Here is a 24,638-nt window from a genome sequence, read left to right on the forward strand (position 1 = left end):
ATTAGTAACAAATTACTCGACACCCCTTAGAACTCATCCAGTATGTAACTACCCCACAGCTGAAACCTGCTGCACAAAGTTATGGCTAAATAAAGATGCCCTGTTTGATGGTTTGCCAACAGCTGAGTGTAGGTAATACTGCATGAAGATGATGAACTGTACCACAGCACTCTTTCTAGACATAAAGGCCACAAATGTACGCAGAAGCTAAATGACATGGGACAAGCAAAAAAAAAAAAAACCTATTAGGAGAAAACTCAAATGAAAAAAGCAAAGGTAGAAAGGGATTAAGTCAAACCAATTAATCTTCTTACTTCACACATTGGCTTTAATAATTGCAGAATTTCACTTTTTGTGCCTCCACTATCCAAAATAGCACAAGTCAGTGTCTTTATCCAAACATCATGATTTTCACTTTGAGGAATCCATAGGCTTGAATCATCCAAGCTTTCCAAAGGGTTGTCTTTGTCAAGTCTGGGTACTTCTAAAAACTAGAAAGAAAAAAAAAATAATAAAAAAAAAAAACCCAGAAAGTGATCAGGAAATGTAAATAAAATAAGGTAATCAGAAATACATTTTGCCCTTCCTGTGCAAAACAAGTATCTAGACAAACAAATCTGTTTCCAAATAAAACTAAATCTAGTTAAAACTAAATCCAGAGGCAATGGTCAGTCACCTTACAAATTTAAAATACATTTATGTTTATATGAGTCAGAGTGGTATCACAAAAGCTTACTGGTTTAGACAGCAGAAAACGAGTTCTAATCTAAACTCACTACTAGTATAATACAGGAATCACAAACTCTCTGCCTCATCTGTCTTATGTTACTATTTCAGTGATGAGTATATGCCCTGAAATTAAATTGGTAAATCTCAACAGTACATTTCTCGGTCACTTTATGGAAAGAAAATAATAAATAGGAATGCTTAGACTAAAGGGGAAATAAGAGTTCTTAAACATCATTCACGGAGTACTTTTGTTGTAATCTTGTTATGATAGCATGATAAAAGGGAGAAATTTATAGATCTTCTTATATTTCACTAGGCGGCTGTGATACTTAAACTTGCTATAGAAATAAATACTTGCTTGTTGATTACCATACCTATAAACCATATTCAGGATCGATGGCTTTTATAGAATCAAAGTCAGCATTTTCTCCTCAGAAAAAAGGCCTGTCATTAAGAACTCCTCCTATTCCTCAAACCAATCATCACTTCTCTAGGCTACCTATCTCAGCTTTTCTACACTGCCATAATTAAAAATACAAATTTCTTGGATTCAAAAAATATAGTTGGAATTATTTCTAAAAAAGATTAAATGTTAGTATAATACTATTTAAGCAATGTGATATTCTTATACTACAGCAAATAGAACTGTTCTAAAATAGTGGGTATTCAATAAATGCTTATTGAGAGACCTTTTTTCTCGATGTTCTAAAAGGTTGTAGATAGATGAGCATAGGATCAACTTTTGTCTTGTAAATCTCCCAGAAACTATGTCCAGTCTTTGTGGCTAAAATGTTTTTCAAACAGGTAACAGCAGCTGCTCGCACTCTGACACTGAAAAACATATAATTCAAATGCCTATAAAGTATATCAACTATTAATTAATCGTGATAAATGTTAAGCAACCTCCAAGGAAAAAAATTTAAATGAAAAATATGTATTAGGAAATTTTATATCTATAAAATTCTTTTACACCAAAGCCAAAATTACAAAAAGATCTTAATATTCTTTCAGTAAATTTGAGTTACTAATCACTGCAATAGCAATTCCCTTCATTCAATATAATACAGTTTATATAATGACTATATAATTACTAAAAATGAAAAGAACTCACAAAAAGTAAAAATAATTGACAAAAAATGAGTAATGAGAATGATAGAAGAATAGTAATCCACCTGAGAACATAATATTTTGATAATATTTCTTTAAGAAATACAAATAATTTGGGCTAATGTAGAATGATATTTCCCTCCAAATGATAAAATTATTGTCTAGAACAATTTTAACCAAAAAGTAGTTGTTATGACCAGAAGGTAGCTGAGAATCATTAAGTTAGTCATCTAAAACACCTACTAAAACACTGAAGTGCCTCCTCTTCTGCAAAAAAATTAGGAAAAGGAGGGCTGCAATACAAGAGTACTGAAAATATGACAGCTGACAAAAAAATGTCATAAAGCCTGATACTGTAAATGATGATGAGCTGTCAAGTAAAGGCCTAATGTCTTTTAGGTTTCTCAATTTAAGACATAGAAGTATAAACAAATTTAGATTCATCCTTTACTCCTATTTCCCTCACACCTCCATATTTAATTAATCTGCAAGTTCTGTTGGCTATGTTAAAAACATACCCTGGTTCCATCCATTTTCCAGCTATCTGTATTACCATCACTACTCTAAGCTTCATAATCAGGCTTCCTGTTTCCACTTTTCCCCCATCACGATCCATTTCCACATAAAAGCCAATAAATATATTAGAAAATTTTACATGTATCAGGAAAGTTTGTATCTATAAAATTCTTTTACACCAAAGCCAAAATTATAAAAAGATTTCTAATATTCTTTCAGTAAACTTAAGTAAAAATGTAAGTAGTATTATGATACTACTTTGCTTTAAATTCCATGGCTTCCTTATATATTTCAAATAAAATCCAAATTTCTTCATCAGAATTAGTCTTACCTTTCTCATTTCATTTCACACCATCTTGTTCCACACCTGGCTTCTTTCTGTTCCTTAAAGACACCAAACTTATTTCTACTCTAGATATTCCCTGTCTGTAATGTTTGATCCCTAATCATCTTACAGCTGATTCCTGATCACTCGGCTCAGCTAGATGACATTTCCTTAGCCAAAGTCTTTCATGACCAGGTATTCTGGGAATTCCTTGGTCAACATTGCTTCTATAAACCTGATGCCTCTTAAACATGAAATGATTTTTTTCCTCCTACAAAAAGATAGGAACAACAAACTGTATCTGTTCCTTATGGCTCTCAAGTTCAAGTACTATCTATGTACACCTTTTTCAGAAAAACCAACTGCAAATTACTGTGAGACATTTAATGAAACATTTAATGCTTGCAAATTTTCTATGGAAAAAGTCTTCGAAAACTGCCAATTGCACATTTTAAAAATGAGATGGATTAATAAATGGACAGAAAGATGGCTAGATATGACAAAGCAAGAATAGTAGTAAAATACTGATGATAGAATCTAGGTAGAATCTAAGTGGTAAGTATATGGGTGTTACTGTAAAATTCTTTCAACTTTACTGTGCATTCAAAAATTTTTATAATAAACTGTTTGGGGATAAAACCATGCTAGCATTTTTATTGTAACAACGAAAGAGAAAAAAATACAAGTCCATTAAATCAACAATGAAAACATGGCAGGTACACATTACTGCCAACCATTTATTCCCAAAAAGAAACGGGGTGGGTTGTAGGGAAACAGATGCAAAACACCTATTTAACTTAGAAGGATGCCTAGTTGTGGGCAAAAATCCTTCAACCCACCCCCCCAAAACAGCCATCAGGTGTTTAAATATACCATAAACAAACAAACAAACAGATATATAAACGGGGATGGGAGCCAAGGGGCAAAGAAGAAAAACAAAAGTAATCTCATAACCAACAAGCTGAAATTATAATAACTGTTGCAATTCTGTTTTGCATAGGGAATAAATGGGTAAAAAAAGGGGGGAGGGAACCTGTCTGATTAGCTTAAAAAATTTGGATTTATAAAATTTCTGTTCTGACTTATTTTAAAAGGATCAAAGTAGTCTAGCTGAGAAGACAACAGTACCTTTGATTCTGACAAATGCCCAAAGTATTCTGCATTACATTCCCCTATCTTAACATTGTGTATAGAACTACCTGGCAGTTTTATTGTCTAGTCTACTCTCACTACAATTTAACACAGACCTTGTCTGATGTATTTATTACTAAATCAAATGGCACACAGTAGATTTTAGTAATTGTGTGAATAAAAATATGATTTTCATTATAATAGTTGTGATTAAAGGAAAAGTGTGGCAATGTAGAAAAGTGTTAAAGCTATTAAAAATTTTATGTGAGGTATCATTCTCCTTGAATGTCAGATTAAATAAGTCCTATCATAAACAAAATATCATTAAATACTCACCAATCTTCTATCAGTGTATTATTTAGGTAAGTCAGCATTATGAGGGTCCACTGAAGTTCTTTATCTTCAAATAACTCAAGGGCCTTGGCATAAGATACATCTTTACTATGCTGTATAGCGATTGTAGAGAAATCTATAGGACCCACTTCTCCCAAGCAGCTCCCAACAGCCTCTACATATAGAAATTCCTTATCAGTTGAGTTATAGTTAAGAGATCATACATACAACAGAAATTTTCCAATTTCAAAAATACAATTCCATTTTGTCATCCAAGAGTAAAGTGTTTCTCAAAGATTTTGTATCAATTAAAGAAGCTACAAAATATTATATCCTTTCTTTTACATATCATCTATTTAAGCCATAGGTAATTTCCCCTATAAAAATATATCCAGGAGATAAAGGATAAAGTCTAAAATAGTTACTGTATCAAAGTATCAACTTTAAAACTTAAAAAATGTTTTGAGGTATTAAATAAATGAAGTCCACAAACCTTAAATGCTCACTTCAGTGAAAACTCAAAAATATACATATGTATGCATGTGCACACACATGTTTTTCCTGTCTATATTATCACTACCCAGACAAAGAAAGAATGTTTTCAGTATACCAGAGGACTCCGTTAAGCTCTTTCTCATAGTGGAATTTATTAAAATATATTTACAAATTTTTTGATAGTCCTTTCAAAAGGTAGAGCCTAATTCTCCCACTTGACTGTGGACTGTACTTAGTGACTCACTTCTAACAAACACAATGGGTACTACTAGTCTTTCATTGTCTTGATTAAATTTATCTCCAGGTATTCAATTCTCTTAGATATTATTATAAATGGAATTGTAAATGGAAAGGAATTTCTTTTTTTGATTTTTCTTTGCTGGTTTATAGAAACACTACTGAATTTTGTGTGTTGACCTTACATCCCGCGACTTTGTTGAATTTATTTACTGATTTTGAAAATATTATAAAGATGACCACTTGGATATAAAAACTCATATTCATTCAGCTAAAGAGTTTACCTAAAACTTCTCTTTCACCAGTGTGGTTTACTGCCATCTTGGATAACTGCAACAAGCTGACAACTAGCTTCACCATTATGCCATCCTGTGGGTTACCTAGGAGCAGTTTTTAAAAAATTAGTTTAAACTATAATGGAGAAAATACTTTCTTTATAATATGCTTATATATTAAAATTATCTGACTAGAAAACTTTTTATTAAGTTTTTTTAAATGTTTTAAATTATAAGTACTTGAAAAATATGAAGGGAATGTATTTGAACTACCTTATGAAATAAAACCATGTAAAAGTTTTCAGCAATATTGGCAGACACAAAGAGAAAAAGGTAGTTAGAGAAGTCAGTACCTTAGCAAAATCACAAACGGAAATACAATAATCATTTAGCATTAAGCTATAAGGAACCCTAGAAGCATGATTGGTTTTTTAATCTCTAGCATTTAGTCTAGGCCAGCATTATCCAAAAGACCTTTCTGAAATGATGGAAATATTCTATAATCTGTTGTCCAGGGATAACAACTAGCCACATGCTACTACTTAGAACTTGACATGTGCTAGTACAATGAAGAAGCTGAACTCTGAATTTTATTACATTTTAATTCACTTAAACTTAAACAGCTACAAATCGCTAGTGGCTATATTGGACAAGGTAGACCTAAACCAATAAAATACCTAAATACATGAAAATAAGAGATAGAGGTATTCATATTTTACACATATAAATATCTCAGAACAAATGTACTAGTAACTAAGAGTTCAGACGGCTAAAACCAAAACTAGCTTTTAAAAGTACTGAGGATAAGAATAACACAATAGAAATATGAAAATAATGGGCACAGGAAGATGTAATAGAAAAGGAAGATGAAAATCAAAACGTTAAGTAGAAAAGGGTCCCCCTGAGTACAATACTATAATAACCTAAACTCAAATCAAATTAATATAAAAATGAATGTTTTCTGATGTAAAATAAAGCTAGATGTATACATATGTGTATATATAAAAACACAAACACACATATATACATACATACTACATACATAATTTAAAATGAGACATTAAATTAAGTTGGAGCAGTAAGCAGAGACAGATTACCTTATATGCATGGCTACAAGAAAATAATTTTTCTTTTAGGCAGTAGGAAGAGAACTTTTTTTAAGCATTAGAATAACATGATCATGTCTGAGTTTAGAGAAATCATTCTGGCAGAGATATAGAGGATGGATAACATGGGAGTAGTTCAAGATGAGGAGCCCATTAGGAAGCCTTTTATGATTGAATGAGAAGTGATGAAGTTCTGAACTAAATGATAAAAGTCTTAACTAAGTCCATGACAATTAAACCAAGAGCAATAATTTATAAAAGATTCTTTCAGAAAGAAATAAAGTACAAATAGCCCATGTCATTAAAATTAGTACCCCGAGATGCTCTCATAAGTTCCACCATTTGATCTTTATGTTGTTCTAGTTGTCTTCGAAGATCCTTCAACCCTTCAAGCCTTGTCAATGGAAGTGCATCATAAACACTTACTGAGAGAAAATGGTTAATTTCCTAAAAGAGAAAATTAGTTAAAAATGTAACTTGTTTTTGACATGTTTCAAATAAAACTTAAAAGAAAAAAATTAAATGCCTTTTACAGACACTCACTCATACCACTACAAATGAACAAGTTAAAAATAAATTACTTCTTCCACTTCAAATTCTACAATGTTTTAATTTAAATTCTAATAATCTCATGATTACATAATTGGATTTTAAAAATGTTATAGCATACTCAATTAGAGGAAAAACCTTAAGTTTCTATTTATGTAGTACCGTAACTCTGGTTTTATATCTTAATATACTTAACTATATTTTCATATTGATATGATATAAAAAAGATTATAATTTTTAAATTATAATACGATTTATAAGAAAAATACACCTGAACATAATTTTGAAGTTATAAAGGTTAAAAGAGAATTAAAGAGAAACTCTTTAAAAAGTTAAGTATCTCTAATTCGAACATTAAACTGTCCCTCTAAGAATCAGATGGTAATTTTGAAATATTAATGAATCTTATGCATATGAAAATCAAGCACATTTTTATCACATTTCTTCAATATTTAAATTCAAATCTTTACCAAAAAACTCTGATATTTTTATTTTTACTATTATGCAGGAGGATATACTGAGTTTTTTATTTGTTAAGACAGGAGTAGATCTCGTTATTTTTTTAATCAATTTATTTTTAAATTGAATTTAAAAGATTCAATTTTTTACTTTCAGAGCATTAGAGGCTTTCAAAAAGTACTACTGTCTATCATCTCTAATACAACATAGTAAGATAATGGAATAATTATTACCTCCAAGAGTGAAAAGGGTCCTCTACTATATTTGATTTTCTGCTGAGTAATACGCAAATCTTTAAAGACAACACGGTCAGGAAAAGGATCTAAAAGTTTAATCGTGATATAGAGGTTTTCATTATCCTTGTTATCTATCACTAAGTATTTCAACAATTCCAATACCTAAACATAATTTAAAAAAGAAAAAAAGGGGGAGATATGGCTTAATTATATTTTAAAGTAGAACAACCAAACCACTGTAATAACTGATAAAAACTCTACTAATCTAGATTCAGACAAAATGTTTTAATTACTTCTAAGGTACTCAACTATTACTGTTTCTGTGCTTTGAAATAATTCATCAAATAGTTAAAGTACTACTACGGCATGGGCACTGAGGTATAAAAATGCCACTATTACTGCAACATTTTATATAAGTAATATCCTACGCACTACTGTAGAGGTGTGAACTACTGTCCTGAGCGTTGACTACATGTCAGCATGAGAAGACAAACTATCAGATTATTTACTAGATCAAAATTACTAAGTGTTCTATAATTAAATGTTTATAAAAATTAACTCATTGAGAATGTTTGTCCAACTATTTTTAAGGAATATTTTCATTGAAATTACTAATTACACTAAATAAACATAAAACACTCAGCTCAATCCGAGAATACTTTATCAATGTATTTCAAATATCATTTTGAAGATAATATACAACTTTACCTGTTCCTGAACCTCCATCTGATTATCCACAAGGGGTATAAGTGTACCAACAATAACATGAAGATGATTTTCTAAAGCATCCTCACAGTAAGTTACTGCTGTGTGGCAAACCCGGCTTAATAGGTCACAACAAAGGGAGAAGCTACGTAATGATACATCCATGAAACAAGAAGGCCTAATATAGGAAAAATAAAGTATAAGTTCTAGGAAACTACGGTGATATAAACTCATTCAAACATCATTTTTATTCAACAGTTCTAATTCTGATGTGGCTTGACACAAAAGTCATTTTCATATCTAATTCTTTGAAGCCAAAATGAGAAGAGACATCAGCAAAATGGAAAAATAAGCAGCTCTAAGCTCCCCTGACAGAAACACTAAAAAACAAGAACTACTCATTTGTTTGTTTTGTTAGTCATTTATTTTATTTTTTAGATTCCATACATTAGTGAAATCATACGGTATTTGTCTTTCTCTGTCTGACTTACTAATATAGCACCCTTTAGGCCCATCTATGTTGTCGTAAAAGATTTCATTCTTTTTTATGCTGAATAATATTCCATTATATATCTGTACCTCTTCATTATCTATTCATTTATTGATGGATACTTCGGCTGTTTGTATATCTCAGCTATTGCGAATAATGCTGCAATGAACATAGGAATATATATCTTTTTGAATTAATGTTTTAGATTTCTTCAGATAAATACTCAGAAGTAAGATTGCTGGGTCATATAGTAGTGCTATTATTTTGAACCTCCATACTGCTTTCTATGCTAGCTGCACCAATTTACAAACCAAACAAAAACAAAGTCATAAATACAGAAAACGAATTGATGGTAGTTAGATGGGAGGGGAATTAGGAGAATGGGCAGAAAAGGAGAATAGGATTAGAAAGTACAGACCGCTATTTATAAAAATAGTCACGGGAATGTAAGGTATAGCATAGGAAATAACATCAATAATATTGTAATAACTATATATGGTGTTAGATGGGTACTAGACTTAGGATGATCACTTTGTAAAGGTATATAAATGTCTAATCACCATGTTGTACACCTGAAACTAATATAATATTGTATGTCAACTGTAATTGAAAAATAAATTAAAAAAAAATTTAAAAAGAGGTGGCAGCTCTGAAGCTGGTCATGGAAGGATCTCTAAGAATAGTACAGAATAAAAATCATTTCTATTATAAATTTTTTTTAAAAAGTAGAACTGTCAGAACTTTGTTAGAACTCTAAATAGACAAAAATTTATAGCAATCAAGCAAATGCTTAATCAGTCAAGAAAATGGCATCTTAAAACTGTAGAAAAGCTTTATGGTGACTTTACTTGTTCTTGCCCCACCTCCATCCAGCTTGACCATAATCAGGAACACTGCATTCCCTAATTCCCTGTTCCTCATTTCCAGAGAAAGCAGAGCAGGCCTTACTCACAAATTATTATTGTGTACGTCTGTTCTAAACTTGTCTGGGAATTACCTGAAAGACTGAGGGGTTCTGACTTCTGTTTTGCCTAACCTGGATCTCCCCATGGCTGGAAAAGCTGAGGGCATTCACAGAAAACATTGTAAGACTGGCCAACAACCCACAGCTGCCTGGGACAAAAGATTACTGTGGCGACGTACAATAAACTGGCTAATATCTAGGTGGGAAAGCTAAGTGGAGAGCTTCCTTGGAAAATCAGAGCATTCAAAATCACCCATATATCCAGGGAATTTAGAAAGCCACATATATGCCCAGGGTAAGATGCATGCTCAAAAACTACCTGAGAAGACCACAAGCTTTCACTAGGGCTGATTCCTAGGCTGCACATCTAAGTGTTAAGGGAGAACCCTAACACAGAGCTAATCTAAAAGACTAAGAAAGGTTTTATTTCTCTCTCTTGGCTCCTAGTAGTCAAGGAAATCTCTGTCAAAACACTATATGTCTATCACCACACACCAAAATTAACTCAAAATGGATTAAGAACCTGAATATAAGGCCTGAAACAATAAACTGCATAGAAGAAAACATAGGAACTAAACTCAAGGACCTTGGACTTAAAGAGGATTTTATGAATTTGATCTCAAAGGCAAGGGAAGTAAGAGCAAAAATAAATGAATGGGAATATATAAAACTAAAAAGCTTCTGCACAGCAAAAGAAATCATCAACAAGGCAGAGACAACCATTTGAAGGGGAAAATATATTTGCAAACAATGTCTCTGATAAGGACCTAATATCTAAAATACACAAAGAACTCATACAACGCAATAACAACAAACAAACAAACAATCCAATAAATGGGCAGAGGACCTGAATAGACACTTCTCCCAAGAAGACATACATATAGCCAACAAACACATGAAAAGATGCTTAACCTCACTAGCTATTAGGGAAATGCAAATCAAAACCACAATGAGATACCATCTCACACCTGTTAGAATAGCTATTATCAACAGGGCAAGTAATAACTTTTTCTTCTGTAAAAGAAAAAGGAACCCTCATAATCTGCTAGGGGGACTGCAAATTGGTACAGCCACTATGGAAAATACTATGGAGGTTCTTCAAAAAAACTAAAAATTGTTTTACTATATGATCCAGCAATTCCTCCTCTGGGTATTTACCCCAAAGACTTGAAAACCCATATCTGAAAAGATATTTGCACACCAGTGTACACAGCAACATTATTCATAGTGGCCAGGAAATGGAAGCAACCATAGCGTCCTACGATAGATGACTGGATAAAGAAGCTGTGGTACATATGTACAATGGACTATTACTCAGCCATAAGAAGGGATGAAATACTTCCATTAGTCACAACATAGATGGACCTTGAGGTAATCATGCTATATATATATATGTCTTACTGCTAAATTGTACACCTGAAACTTACTGGATTTCAGTAACCAATGTCACCATAATAAAAAAATGTTTTAAATAGAAATAGAAAAAAAGAAAATAAATAAATAAAATAAAATTAGAATATTTATTTTAAAATGTTGAAGACCCTAGTACTTAAGGTTTCTAGAGGTGGAGTAGTAATGCAATTTGTAAAAAATATAGGCAGATACAATATATATTAAAAAGTAAAATTCATCCCAGACAAGTAAAGGCTAAAGGAGTTTATCACCACCAAACTGGTAGAACAAGAAATGTTAAAGGGGCTCCTTTAAGAATAAAAAAGATTAAAAATATTATTAATAATAAAATGGTAATAACTAGATATCTTTCAACAATTACTTTAAGTGTAAATGGATTAAATGACAGAATGGCTGAACAGATAAAGAAATAGATCCTTACATATGCTGCCTACAAAAGACTCACTTCAGATCAAAAGACAGACAAAGACTGAAAATAAAGGAATGAAAACATTTCATGAAAATGGAAACAAACAAACAAACAAAAATAGCTAGGGTAGCAATACTTACACCAGACAAAACTGACTATAAAACAAAGGCTATAACAAGAAATGAAGAGGACCCAGTATCCCACTTCTGAGCATTTATCCAAAGAAACCCAAAACGCTAATTCAGAAAGATATATACAACCATATGTTCTTTGCAGTATTATTTATAATAGCCAAGCTATGAAAGCAACCTAACTGTCCTTCAATAGATAAATGGGTAAAGAAGTGGTGCATATATACAATGGAATATTACTCAACCATAAAAAAGAACAAAATTTTGCCACCTGCAATAACATGGATAGATCTAGAAGGTATTATGCTAAATGAGACAAAGAAAGATAAATATCACATGATTTCATTTATATGTGGAATCTAAAAAACAAAAGAAACGAACAAACAAAACAGAAATAAACTTGTAGATAGAGAACATTTTGATGGTTACCAGATGGGACGAGGGTCTGGAGGAATGGGTGCAAAGCGTAAGGGATTAAATAGTACGAATTGGTAGTTAAAAATAGTCATGGGGATATAAAGTATAGCACAGAGAATATAGTTAATAATATGTATGGTGTGAGATGGTACTGGATTTATTGGTGTGATCACTTCATAAGTTATATAAATGTCTAATCACTATGTTGTACACCTGAAACTAATAAAATATTGTATGTCAACTATAATTGAAAAATAAAAAATTTTTTAAAATGCAAAAAAAGCACAAAATTCGGAGAATAGTACTCTGGCTTCTACCTCTAGAAACATATAAATATTCAATTAAGAGAATAAAAAAATACTTATATATTACTCTCTATATATATTATTTACCTTTTGTTAATATAGTGAATCAAAGTATAAATAACATCTCGAAGAACAAAGGCCCAAGCTCCTCCTAAGCCAGTTTTTATATCTTTCAGTAATAAACTAACAAATAGGTGATATATTTTAAGAATTCTGTGCTTTTTATAAATGTTATTTGTCTCAGCTGCTTGTTTACATATGGCTAGAAGAATTTTCTGATAGGAATCCTAGAAAATAAAGACACATTTAGTAAAATGTTCTCAAATCATGCATACTCAGCTATAAGAAATACATTTTGTATTCAAAATAACTAAATTACAGAATTCATTTTTTGGTCTGATATCAAATATAAGGTATTACATTAAGAAAATTACTATCTTAAACATAAAAAAGCTATTGTCTATTTAATTTTCAGATAGTAAACTATAATAGCATATTCTTTAAAAAAATTCCCTGACTCAATATATGACTAAAGTATCACAAAATTCAGCCCTCATATGTAACATATATATTTCAATTAATATTGACAAGTATAATACCAAGATAAAAGCATGTTTTTCTTTTTAATTTATTCTGATGAACTTTCTATTTGTTTACTTTTTCTCTTTAAGATGTACTTATACTGATTTTTTAGCTAAAAAAAAAGGAATTCTCTCTTCAGTAACTATACCAGTAATGTATACTCACAGGGCTTTTGGAAAGAATTTCTAAAATGCTTTTAAACTTGGTTTTATGGCAATTGCTGATATAGGCAAATGTTGCTTTAATCACATGTGATGGAAAATGAGGTGGATTAGGAGCAGGATCCAAATCCCTAAGAGTTACAGGAAAAACTGTCATCATTTTCAGAACAAAATTATCAAGAAAAACAGATTTGGTTGCCAGAACAATGAAATTCCAGAATAAAAATTTATATTATAATAATCTTAAATTTAAAAATTATATTTCTACTGAAAAGGTAGATTTTTAATAAAATCATAAATGACATTTTAGTCTATACATAAAAACCAGTATATTTTAGATATTTACCTTCTAGCAATCAGTTTCCAATGATTTGTTTAAAAAATCTTTTATTAAGTTAATGGCATTTCCACAAAGGAGCCTTAGCGCCACTCCACTTTAATTCAGATCTGAATTAAAACTCTATGCTATTACTGTAAATGCAATAATATTTTAAGACACAGCTATTAAACATTATATCAAATGAAAGTATACATATAAAAGTACTTTGGTACATATCATTATAATTTATATGCCTAGCACTAAGGCATATAAAAAAGTAAAAGTTACTTTTAAGCAGTTTATAATCAAATTGGGAAAATAATTCTAACATTCATGTATAACCAAGTGAGTTTCACATCCAAATTAAATTGTAGTATAGTAGATTCTGAGAGCTAAGGAGCACGATAAAGAAAAGGCATCTAGAAAGGCATCTAGATAAGGAGAACAAGGAATACTGTCATAAAGAAGACATTTTCAAGAGGCAACAAATGATACAATGCTCAAACAGTACAGGAAGATGGAGAACAAAAAAGATCACTGAATTTACAAACAAGGGGGCCAACCAGAAAGAGCAGTTACTGTGGCAGGGCTATAGTAGAAGCAGATGAGTTAATCAATTCAAAAGAAGTTATTTTTAAAGAAACAATTTTAAAAGCAGAGTTTGTGCCTAAAATCTGTAATAGACATTTGAAGGTGTCAACCAATAAACTTCCTAAGGAATTTCTGAAATCGCAGCTAATTCGGTAAGTTTAAAATACCCATACCCTGAAAAATCACAGAGGTCATTGCTTTGGCTGGTACCAGAAGGTGCTGGTTCATGTAATGTCATCAGTAACTCCACCACAATCTCTGGTAAATTAGCAACAAATAAATGATCAATCTGTAAGGATATGAAATTAAGTTATTTACGTTTTTATGTCCGTGACATTTAAAACAGCTCAAGGGGCTCACTTTAGCCTCATTTCCAAAATTATTCAGTAGCCATAGAAGGAAATAAATGATGAAAGATCTAAAATCTACAAGACATACAGCTAACTCCACTTTTTTCTGTTATGCCGCCGACTTATAAAGTGGAGGACAGTAGGGAAATCATACCAAATAAGACTCTCTAATGCAACTCTTAGTTAAATTTTAAAGAATGATTTTAATAGACATAGGCTTCAGGTTTAATATTAAATTCCTCAAACTAATCATTTTCCCATCAACCAACTTCCCCACTGATCTATGCTTCTCCTCAATCTGCATTTTACTCTTATTTGGGAACAAGAAAACTTTGCTAGTAAGAATTATCAGTGACTGATAATAGTCATCTCTTTGTTCCCTGCATGACTTCTCCCCAGATTTCTACTTTGGTTGATACCCCAAATTCTGAAGCTAGGGGCTACTCACATTCCCTGTTGTCAACAGCAGACTAAAATCCTTCCCTACAGGGGCAGAATCTTCATTAATCCACTTCCTGCTACAGGTAGCCTCACAAAAAGCATAAATTCACTAAATATAAAGAATGGATCTGCTACATTACACTTCTGTCAAATGATTGAGAACTGTGTGACAGCCCTAAAGGTGAACTGATTAGCACTCCAAATAAAGAATTACAGTGCTCTAAACTAAAAAGGCAAATGGCTGATTTACTTGATGGACAAGGAGGTTTGGAAATACTTCTAAATAACAGAAATATTTTTGAATGTGACAAGAAACCTAATGTAAAAACCCTAGCTTTTCCCTCAGGCTTACACCTCAGTTGTTCAAGTCATCATTTCCAAGGTTTCAACCCTTTTATAAACCCAACCTTGTTTTGAAATACATCTGGACTAAGCAAGAACAAATTGGCCAGGTCTGATAAATATCAAAGAAAAAAATTAATGAGCTTCCTTGTACATAAGATGACAACTGGATTTACTAGTTTTATATGATTCTCTAATAAGTCAGATGTGTAATGTTTAGCTAAAGTACATGTAAGTTGTTCAGATGTCTAGGCATAGCTAAACTATATTATAACTGTAAATATTTTAGGCAGTCAACAAATTGGCAGTTTTAGAAGACCGGAAGACTGGTAACAGTCATATTAACACTTGTTAACAGAAAAAAGAATCTAGAAGTTTCAGAGAAAGCACTATTAGAGAAACAAAAAATTAACTTTTAATGACAATTTCATGCTAAATAAAATTGAGACTAACAAAAATTTATGTTTTTAACCAAGAAATTATTTTTGCCTCCGTTCTTGAGACTGATGTTTTAATCAGGATTTAATACAATCACCTTTCCCTCCTAGACTAATTCTGACTCTGAAAATTACTATCTTTTGGTTTGAATACATAGAAAAGAATAATAAGATTAGGCCTGCTCAGAAGTCTAAGTTGGGAGATAGGGTGGGAGGCGGTAGCAACAGAGTGTCCTCTCGTAATTCCATTACCTTTGGAGTGCCAACATTCTGTTACAACTGTCTTTTGAGAAAGGAGCCCCTCTGTTTACCATTTGCCTCCAGTCTACAGACACAACCAGCTCTGACTGGCAATGGTCTACCTAAGCAACTAAGAAATTTGCTGTTCCATTTCTTGTTTCAATGTAGATAACTGGAAAACCAAAAAAAGTCTCTTGGAGTTTATCCAATTGTAATTCTAATGATAATCAAACTTGTTCCGTCATCTTTTAATTACATTAAAAACAATTTGGGCTGACCAATCCTCTTTTACCTTAAAAAAGATTAAAAATGTTCTTTAATATAAGTTATCTCAAATAAGTTTGGATGCATATAAATTATAAAACAAACTGTTAGATCCTTTTTAACATGACTCCATCTTTTATTAAATAATGAGTACTCATTATTTACTAGATCATCAGTATAAACCAGTAAAGAAAAAGAAAAAATTCTACCTTCATAGTACTTATGGTAGAGAAGATTGATAATAAACAATGAACATAATTCACAAGTAAATTATATCATCTATTAGAAGATAGTTATGGAAAAAAAGAAAGAGCAGGGTATAAAAACTTGGGATTGTACTTCTCCTTGAAAAGTGAAGGACTTAATGAAATTGAAGAAGTGAGGAAATTTTTTTAAACATTGTTCAGTACTGCCTGAACTTAATGAACAACTTGCATCTAGTATTACTGCCAATTAAAAGAAATTTTAAAAAGAAAAAATAAAATTATTCATTTTTTTTTAAATTTCTGATTTAAAACATTTAATTTAAAAGCCAATCAAAAGGAGAGAACATTGAATAACAAAAAACAAATTCATGGATTGCCTATGCTAGATGGTGATATTCACATACTAAATTTAACTGCATAAATAAATAGCCTTAAAACTTTAAAGTTACATCTCAGATCAATTAGGGGATAAAATGCATGTAAAGGTTGAAGTCATATACCTGTTTTCCTAGTAAATTTTCATCTTTAAGCATATCATAGACTTTGGTAGCAGTCTCTCTTTGCTGTACCATCCCAAGGTCTCCTGTACCCTCATAGGCAAAATAAGGAAGAATATTTACAAGAATCTTTGGAAAGCAGTCTGTTAGAAGATGTTTCCAGTCTTCTTGAATTTGATTAGCAATAGATTTCACTTCATCAAAATTACTTCTAATTACCAGATGTGGAATCAAAACTTTATAACAAGATCTAAAAACATAAAAATTTTTAATGTTATATATAACTTTTCAAAGCAAAATTTCATAATATAGTTCTTAAGATAACAAAAGGCTTTAATAAGCATTAGAACATAATTTAATCTACATCATTAGATATTCTTACTCTAATTTTATAAATGGAAAAATGAAGTTAGGTAAATTCTAAACAATCACACTAAAAAAAAAGAGAGATCTTAGAGTATACTACCCTAATTCTGTGATCAAAAAAAGCAGAAACTGAATTTGTATTTATTTCTCCTGCATAAGTAATTCGTGCAAAACTATTTAAAATGAAATGAGAAAGCAATTTATAAATTCAAAGAATGTAAATTTTATTGCCAAAATGAATGAATAAGGACCACTATAAACAATTATGAAACGCCTTCCCAACATTCTACTACCTAAGCATCATTCTTTAGTTGTTTCAAACCTTTCCATTTTCAAAATTTTCTTCTCTAAAATTAGCAAAATATTTTTATAATAAAATTAAAATGACTAAATATCCTATAGTCAAGGAGCAGAAAAGAAAAACAAGGCAGAAATAATGAGCCACTGGTAATTTATTTTTAACTTTTCATAGAGATTATCAAATGTCAAAGCTGAAGGGAACATTAAAGAGCTCCTGTGTAACTCTCTTACTTTACAGATTATTAAGAAAAACAAATCCCAAAGGGTGTTTAGATGGCTTGCCTAAATTCACATAGCTGGTTATTGGCACAGTTAGGACCAGATCCTAAGTCCACAGATTCCCTTCAATATAGTTTCATTAAAATAAGCTGTGCTGCCCCTTTGCTATACAGCCTCCTACTTTGCACGTGTGGAGGTGGGATTGCCAAACATCATTACCTAATTTTAAATTAAACACATTTCACATGCACCATATGTAAACCTACCTATAGAAATCCTCAATGCTTGCATAGTTTAATAAAACAAAAGGAAAAGTAGATAAGCTATATTCAGTATCTTGAAGATTTAGCCATTCCAAAACCAGATAATCCAAATGAGAAGCCATGAAGTCCTCTAAATGACTATATCCAAAAGTTGCAGAAACTTTCTCTAAAACCTGTACAAATCAAGAATAAGTCAGTTTCAAGAAAACATTGAAATAATATATTATTTAAATCCTTGTTAATATTTACTTACAGTACGATTTTAATTATTCATTTAACTTTTCTATACCTTGATTTACTCATCTATGAGATAGGGATAATAAAACTACTCACTTTGGCAAGACTAAATAAGAAAAATGTATTTAATACTTTGCACCATGCCTGGCACATAAAAAAACACCTTAATAAATGGTAAATGAATAAAAACAGGAAAATATGTTGCCATTTTAAACATCTGATTATATTGCAAAGGACAATCTGAACTAAAATAATCCTTCTCAGTCCTTAATCCAAATGAGAAAAATCCAAACACTATATTCCACTTACAATAATTAGGTAGTATAATTGTATAATATTTTTTAAAAACAACTTCTTTTTTTAATCCTGAGAAATAAAAGATTAATGTCTAAGACTGACTACCTGTGGTTTGGCCCAATATAAAGCTCCATGGAAACTATGCTGGTAGAATGCAGAATGGCATATAAGGCCACCAATCTTTCACTGGTTCATCATGTTAAAATCTACAATGGAAAGGCTTGGAATTTCCCAAACCATGAATTCTGAGGTAGTAGAACAGGGCAGGGATGCACACTCTATAACACTGTGCCGATGTAACGGCAAGGCTGGACCCTGGTCCTCCTTCTCTAATCATGCAATTTAAAAGCTTCATAACTCTAAAATTTGACTCCCAGCCCTGGTAGATCCTTATGTCCTGCCCCAGAATCCACCAGGGAAAATATGTACTTTTTTCATGTGTTTCCCTCAATAAATGCTATTCTAGAGGACCTGGTCTACATGATGACAAATCATTCACCCTTGTTGGTTCAAAGAATGCCTTGTGAAATACTCTTAAACTGAAGGCAAGACATGACACTGCATACAAATAAATACAATTTAAAAAGTTACTACTTTCCAATATTCCAAATCTAAAAAATAAAACTGTCTCCAAGTCTTTTCGTAAGTACCACTTAAAAATTCTACTTTAACTTTTTAAATGTTAAAAAGTCACCCAAGGAAGATTATAATAAAAAATATCCATCTACATGTACCTTTTTAATGAGGCGAGGTTCTAATCCATTTTCTTTCACAGACTTGCATAGGGCAAACAAAGCCTGTTTTTCACAAACAGGGCTGGAGTATAAAACCACTGCTATTGTCATAAGTAAAACAGCTTTTTTATTATAAATTTCATCCAAAAGTTCAGGATTCTCAGCTCTGTGGGACTTTAGAATTTTAAAAATAATGTAAATATTTAAACATTACAAATAAACCTATCAGTCTAAAAGCAAAGTACACCATGACATCTAAGCACTCAGTGAACAGTTTAAATCCTACAGTGATGGAGCGAAGTGTAGAGATTTTGAGAAGACATCAGTTTCTAGAGTGGGAAAAACAGCCTTTGATATTATGGAAAGAACTGCCAAAATTTTTAGTGAGGTATAAAGCACTTTAAAGAAAAGAAAAAAGATAATGCAAGAAGCTGAAAGAGATTAAAAAGTATATCAAGTATACCTCATAAGATGTTTATTATCACTATGATATATGGTTCTTTATACATTTTAAAATATCATATATATTACCAAAAGGAATAATAAAACCATGTAACTAAATAGCATGACATATGCTTCTAGTTTAATAATCATTTATTATATCCCAACAGATGTGTACATTTTTTGATTACCTATATTTGACAGAAGTTTCTCTTGACATATAGAAAAACAAACTGGTACTCTCTGATCCTAGTTGTTCTTTGGTACAAGAAAAAGACAGGACCTAATTCCTTTAAAAAATGGCAATCATCGACATGTTTAAAAATAGCTATGAGGTTTCTACTAAGTCTACTTCTTCACCTATTCCTTATAAGAGACAGGTCTATAGAATCTCTAACACTCTAGTTAAAAATCAACTTTTACTCAGCACCGACATGCTAGCTGCCCTCTAAAATGTACGGATCAAATTCTTACCAACTTGTTCATGACAGTATGCTTCTATTAATGTCAAAGGCAGAATTTGCTTTTCTGAATAACTATTACAATGTCGATTCATACTGTGCTCTCAAGATGTAAAAATTCTTAGGTCTTTTTCTAAATGAATTGCTGTCAGGTCAATATTTCACATTTTTGCAGATGACAGGCTGATTTTAAAATGTATAATATACATTATCTCTATTACTTTACAGTCATCTTTCCATTCTATTGAAATCGTTTTCTAAATTCACATTCTTTCATACAACTATCCTTTTTAGTCTTGTGCTATCATAGATAACTAATGTGATTTAACTACCTCATATACTTTTTACAAAAAATGCAAGGCATATATAAATGAATAAATTCTAACACTAAAATAATCTTTGCCATTTTAAGAAAAAACATTTACTCTACATAAAACTATGAAAATCGTAAGGGTCACTAAAGAACACCAAAATAATCTGATCTTACCTATTAGAACATTTTCAAAATTCATTTCTTCCTATTATCACCCTCTGAATTAGATTTTATTCAGGTCTTATTAAAAAGCTTTTAATAAAAAAGGAAGGCATTTATACTCCTATAAAACTTCAGTAAATTGCTTTTCTCAGAAAAATGCTACATGTAAGTTAAACCAAAGGAAACTGCCAATTCTTACCTGTAAATAAAGCAATTTAAATCAATTCACAAGTTGTTCTAGTCTAATCTCATTCTGTAAACTATTAAATATAAACTATCAAGACAAATATGGTAAAGTTATATATAGAATGTTTATAAAAAGTATATAATATCTAATATGCATTACTAAATTTACCACTTCTCTCATTCCTTCCTGAGCTTTCAAGTATGCATTTTCAAAAGCTGTTTGTTGAAGCTTCAAAGGAAGTGCTTTCAATAATGTAGAAGAACTTGCTTGTTTCACATCTTGAAATAATCTTAAAAAAAAAAAAAGTGAAATAATTCTTTATCTCAAACTACTTTGCAAAACATATTACAGGACAAAAATTAGTCATTCTGTGAGACATACTAACACACTAGATTTTCTTTCAAAAGACTAAGAAAATCTGAGCCCAATTAAAGGGGTTCAGAACCACTGCTTAATATTAGAGTCTTTACCATATACTCTATTTTCTCCTAGAACTACAAAGGGTCTCAAAAAATCTTTTAGCTTATTGTCAAACTTGAATAGCCCTAAACTCAAACTAGCCAAAAAAGGAAAATTGTCCTCTGGTCAAATGCCAATTAGAAGAAGCCAGACTCCTATGACAATGTGCTCTAATATTTAACCACCCTGAAAGTTAATAGCTTAATGTCTTGATGTTCCATTAAAAAAATTTTTTTATGTGATGGAGCACAGTTGGTAAGTGACTTTTGCAAAATATCCTAGCATATTTAAGGATGACTCTTTAATCAGTTTTGTCCTTTATGCTTTTCTAGTATCAAAACTTTGGTGTTCCTCTGATTTCTCCAGTTTCTCATAAAATAGTCCAATATTCAATATCTAACAAGTAAAAAAACTACCAACAAAAAATCACCAAATGCTAGGTTCATGCCATTCTTGAATTTACACATTTTTGAATCTTAAAGAGCTAGTTAAATGCCACCACTACACTGCTTTATTACGTCCAACTTATGATCCTCTATAACCCCATCCTTTAAAAAAAAATTTTTTTTTTGTAATACTTGGCATACAAAGTTACATTGGTTTAGGTGTAACACATAGTGATTTGACATTTATATACCTTATGATGAGGTTACCACACTAAGTCTAGTGACCATTTGTCACCATACAAAATTATTACAATATTATTGACTATATTTTCTGAGTTGTACACTACATCTCTGTGACTTATTTCTTTTATAAATGAAGTTTCTTTCTCATTCCTCTTCACCTTTTTTCACCCATTTTCCCACCCCCTTCTCCTGTGGCAACCATCAGTTTGTTCTGTTTCTGAGTCTAATCCCAGATCTTTAACTTCAGTATATATTTTCTATCCTTGTAGTAAAGTACGCATTTCTTAGCAATCCTTCAAATCCACTGTTTTAACTGAAAAGAGTCCCAAACCGGAGGAGTTAGATACAATTCTAATTTATGAAAACATTACCATCAGCACATTCAAACTTTGAACACATTAGGTTATCTAACACATATGTCTGTATGACTGTTGGGGCAACTTCTTTACAATGAACTTTAATTATTGGTTACTTGCATTTGAACAATAAAGTTACTCAAACAATATTCAGCTTTGATGTTTCTAAAGTATAACTTTTTTTCAAATATTCATTGATTTTACAAATTATTAAACACCTACCACATACCAAGTATTGTTTTAGGTGCTAAATACATACCTAGCAATGAACAGAACAAACAAAAACCAATGACTTCTAGGAACTTATATCCCAGGTAATGTTTTAAAATATTTCAAGTAGTGACAAATGCTATAGATAAAAATTAAGCAGAGGAGTGGGAAAAGTACAGGTAGGTTATAATTTAGAGCTTAAAAATCAATTTGATAGCCTGATAAACATAGAGTCTTTAAGAAATTAGTATTTCCTTCAGGTACTCAAACAGATTCCTATGATAGAAACATAGAGCAGATCCCTATGATTGTATGTTTACTTGAATGAACAATTATAATATGCACAATGTAAACTCATTTTACAAACTCATAATAAAAGTATAGTAACAGCCAAACATTCTATATCTCTCATAAACAGTACTAGTCACACTTCATTTAGTTCAATCACTTACTAGTTGTATGGTACTGAGCAAGTTACTTTATCTCTCTAAACCAAAAAGTTTTCATTTATAAATTGGAAAAAATAATAGTATCTAAGTGATAGAGCTGTCAGAATTAAGAGAAGACATAAATGCCAGGCAAACAGTATATTCTTAACAAGTGTTAGCTATTTTTTATTTTTTCAATTCATTTTTAATTATAGTTGACATACAGTTAGATATTTTTAATATCACAACTAGTAACCTATCACTGTGCTAGATATTGCATTGATATCTGCAACATTCCAGACACTTCATAAATACTTGACTCATTACCTATTGATTGATTCTGCAGCCAACATGCAAACTTGGTGATCATTATCAGCAAGAAATTGTGGAAAAACTTCATTTACAGGAAAGTCTTTTCCCTTTACACTAAGAATAGCCCATTTTGAATAAGGATCGGCCTATGGGAAAAGAACAACTAAGATTAAATATGAAATACTAAGAGAAAAATCATGCATTAACAACAGAAACAAAGGTGCTTTCAAAATTTATGAAGACCTAATATTTAATGTGGAGTAACTCACCTCAAGCAAAGTTTTAAGGCATTTTACTAGTGCCATTCTTACAGAAAATGTGTACTTCCCTTCCTTTGTCAAGTGCCTGAAATACAGTATTTCAATGTCAAATAATTATTCCAATAAAAGCAGTGAAAAATAAATTACTGGACATTAGAATTATTTTGTTATTTCCAAAATTCTTTGCCAGGCTAACTTTAATTCTCATTATGTAGCATATGCCAATATTCTTACCTTCCAAAAAATTCTGGCTAAAAGATGTGTTTGAAAAGGAGTTCATTTTAATGTGTATTATTAGCTTTATATCATAAAGCCTCATTTTGGGGCTATCATACTTCATCTAAACACGTTATAGTAAACTTACTTTAAAGGGAAAATTTTTTTAAGTTTTTGTTGTTATATCAAAGATTTCAAAACCATATTCTACACTGATTCAGAAGTCCTTATCGGTCAAATGATATGAGGGCTCTAAATGACATACATGTGCTCCTCTATAAGTATCATGGTGTTACCTCACACTGTGACTATACACATGAAATAACCAGATAGTGACAAGGCCAATTTGTTCATTTTAGGAACATCAATGATTCAATTTAGATTTGTTGCACTTTGCTTTATTCACCACACATGTCAGACTATTAAGTGATTCAAAATTCACAGGTTAAGAAAGCAAGGCCTTCAGAAAAACACAGTTTAATTCTTCAAGCAATTATGGAAGAAAACACAAATTACATTCTACTATTATTAAAAGATGTACAGAGTTACATTTAAGGGTAACTATATACTGCATGCGTATAGTTCATTGCAGAAATGGAAAGTTTGCACCTGTATCGGAAATTGCAAAAGAAAAATAAGAATGCCACAGAATAGTCTGTACCTACCAAAATGCTCCAATCACTGTTAGAAACTGTCCTTGAGCATCCTTTGTGTTCTCAGCATCTATGTTGCCTTGACATAGGTTCGTCACTATATGAAGGACGTGGTTTAAAATTGTTTTACAAACATCTTGGTCACGGCGATACAAAGAACACACATTGCTATGGTTGAAAAAGTTTAACTTAATAAGCATAACAAAATACATCTATTAGTTTATAAATTTAAAGTGAACACAACATGGCTTTATTATCTTACGATAGTGGCTTTAGAAGTTCAGCAACATCTTCCATTGGCAAAGGATATTCTTCTCCAGGAAGCTCCTTTAAAAGCACTAGATACTAAGATAGGGAGGAAAAAAAACCCAGC

General features: G+C 31.3%; 1 protein-coding gene across 11 annotated transcripts in view; it reads right to left on the reverse strand.

Annotated features, from left to right (window-relative positions):
- ATM (ATM serine/threonine kinase) overlaps positions 1–24,638 on the reverse strand; it is a 119,210-nt gene that overhangs the window by 61,557 nt on the left and 33,015 nt on the right. For 10 of the 11 annotated variants that reach the window (XM_016160559.2, XM_036220209.1, XM_036220208.1 and 7 more), the window contains 18 exons: positions 24,528–24,610; positions 24,278–24,433; positions 23,406–23,481; positions 23,152–23,282; positions 20,911–21,031; positions 19,179–19,352; positions 17,914–18,083; positions 16,766–17,012; positions 14,159–14,274; positions 13,080–13,206; positions 12,420–12,619; positions 8,207–8,381; positions 7,496–7,660; positions 6,569–6,701; positions 5,158–5,253; positions 4,145–4,316; positions 1,419–1,560; positions 315–491 (listed from right to left, as the gene is read on the reverse strand). In XM_016160559.2, the coding sequence (XP_016016045.1) occupies positions 315–491; positions 1,419–1,560; positions 4,145–4,316; positions 5,158–5,253; positions 6,569–6,701; positions 7,496–7,660; positions 8,207–8,381; positions 12,420–12,619; positions 13,080–13,206; positions 14,159–14,274; positions 16,766–17,012; positions 17,914–18,083; positions 19,179–19,352; positions 20,911–21,031; positions 23,152–23,282; positions 23,406–23,481; positions 24,278–24,433; positions 24,528–24,610 (2,661 nt within the window). Of the gene's footprint in view, positions 1–314; positions 492–1,418; positions 1,561–4,144; positions 4,317–5,157; positions 5,254–6,568; positions 6,702–7,495; positions 7,661–8,206; positions 8,382–12,419; positions 12,620–13,079; positions 13,207–14,158; positions 14,275–16,765; positions 17,013–17,913; positions 18,084–19,178; positions 19,353–20,910; positions 21,032–23,151; positions 23,283–23,405; positions 23,482–24,277; positions 24,434–24,527; positions 24,611–24,638 lie in introns of those variants that run through there. The other variant, XM_036220216.1, reaches the window with a different exon arrangement.

This window comes from Rousettus aegyptiacus, unplaced genomic scaffold (genome assembly GCF_014176215.1).
Source record: "Rousettus aegyptiacus isolate mRouAeg1 unplaced genomic scaffold, mRouAeg1.p scaffold_m13_p_5, whole genome shotgun sequence".
NCBI lineage: Eukaryota > Metazoa > Chordata > Mammalia > Chiroptera > Pteropodidae > Rousettus > Rousettus aegyptiacus.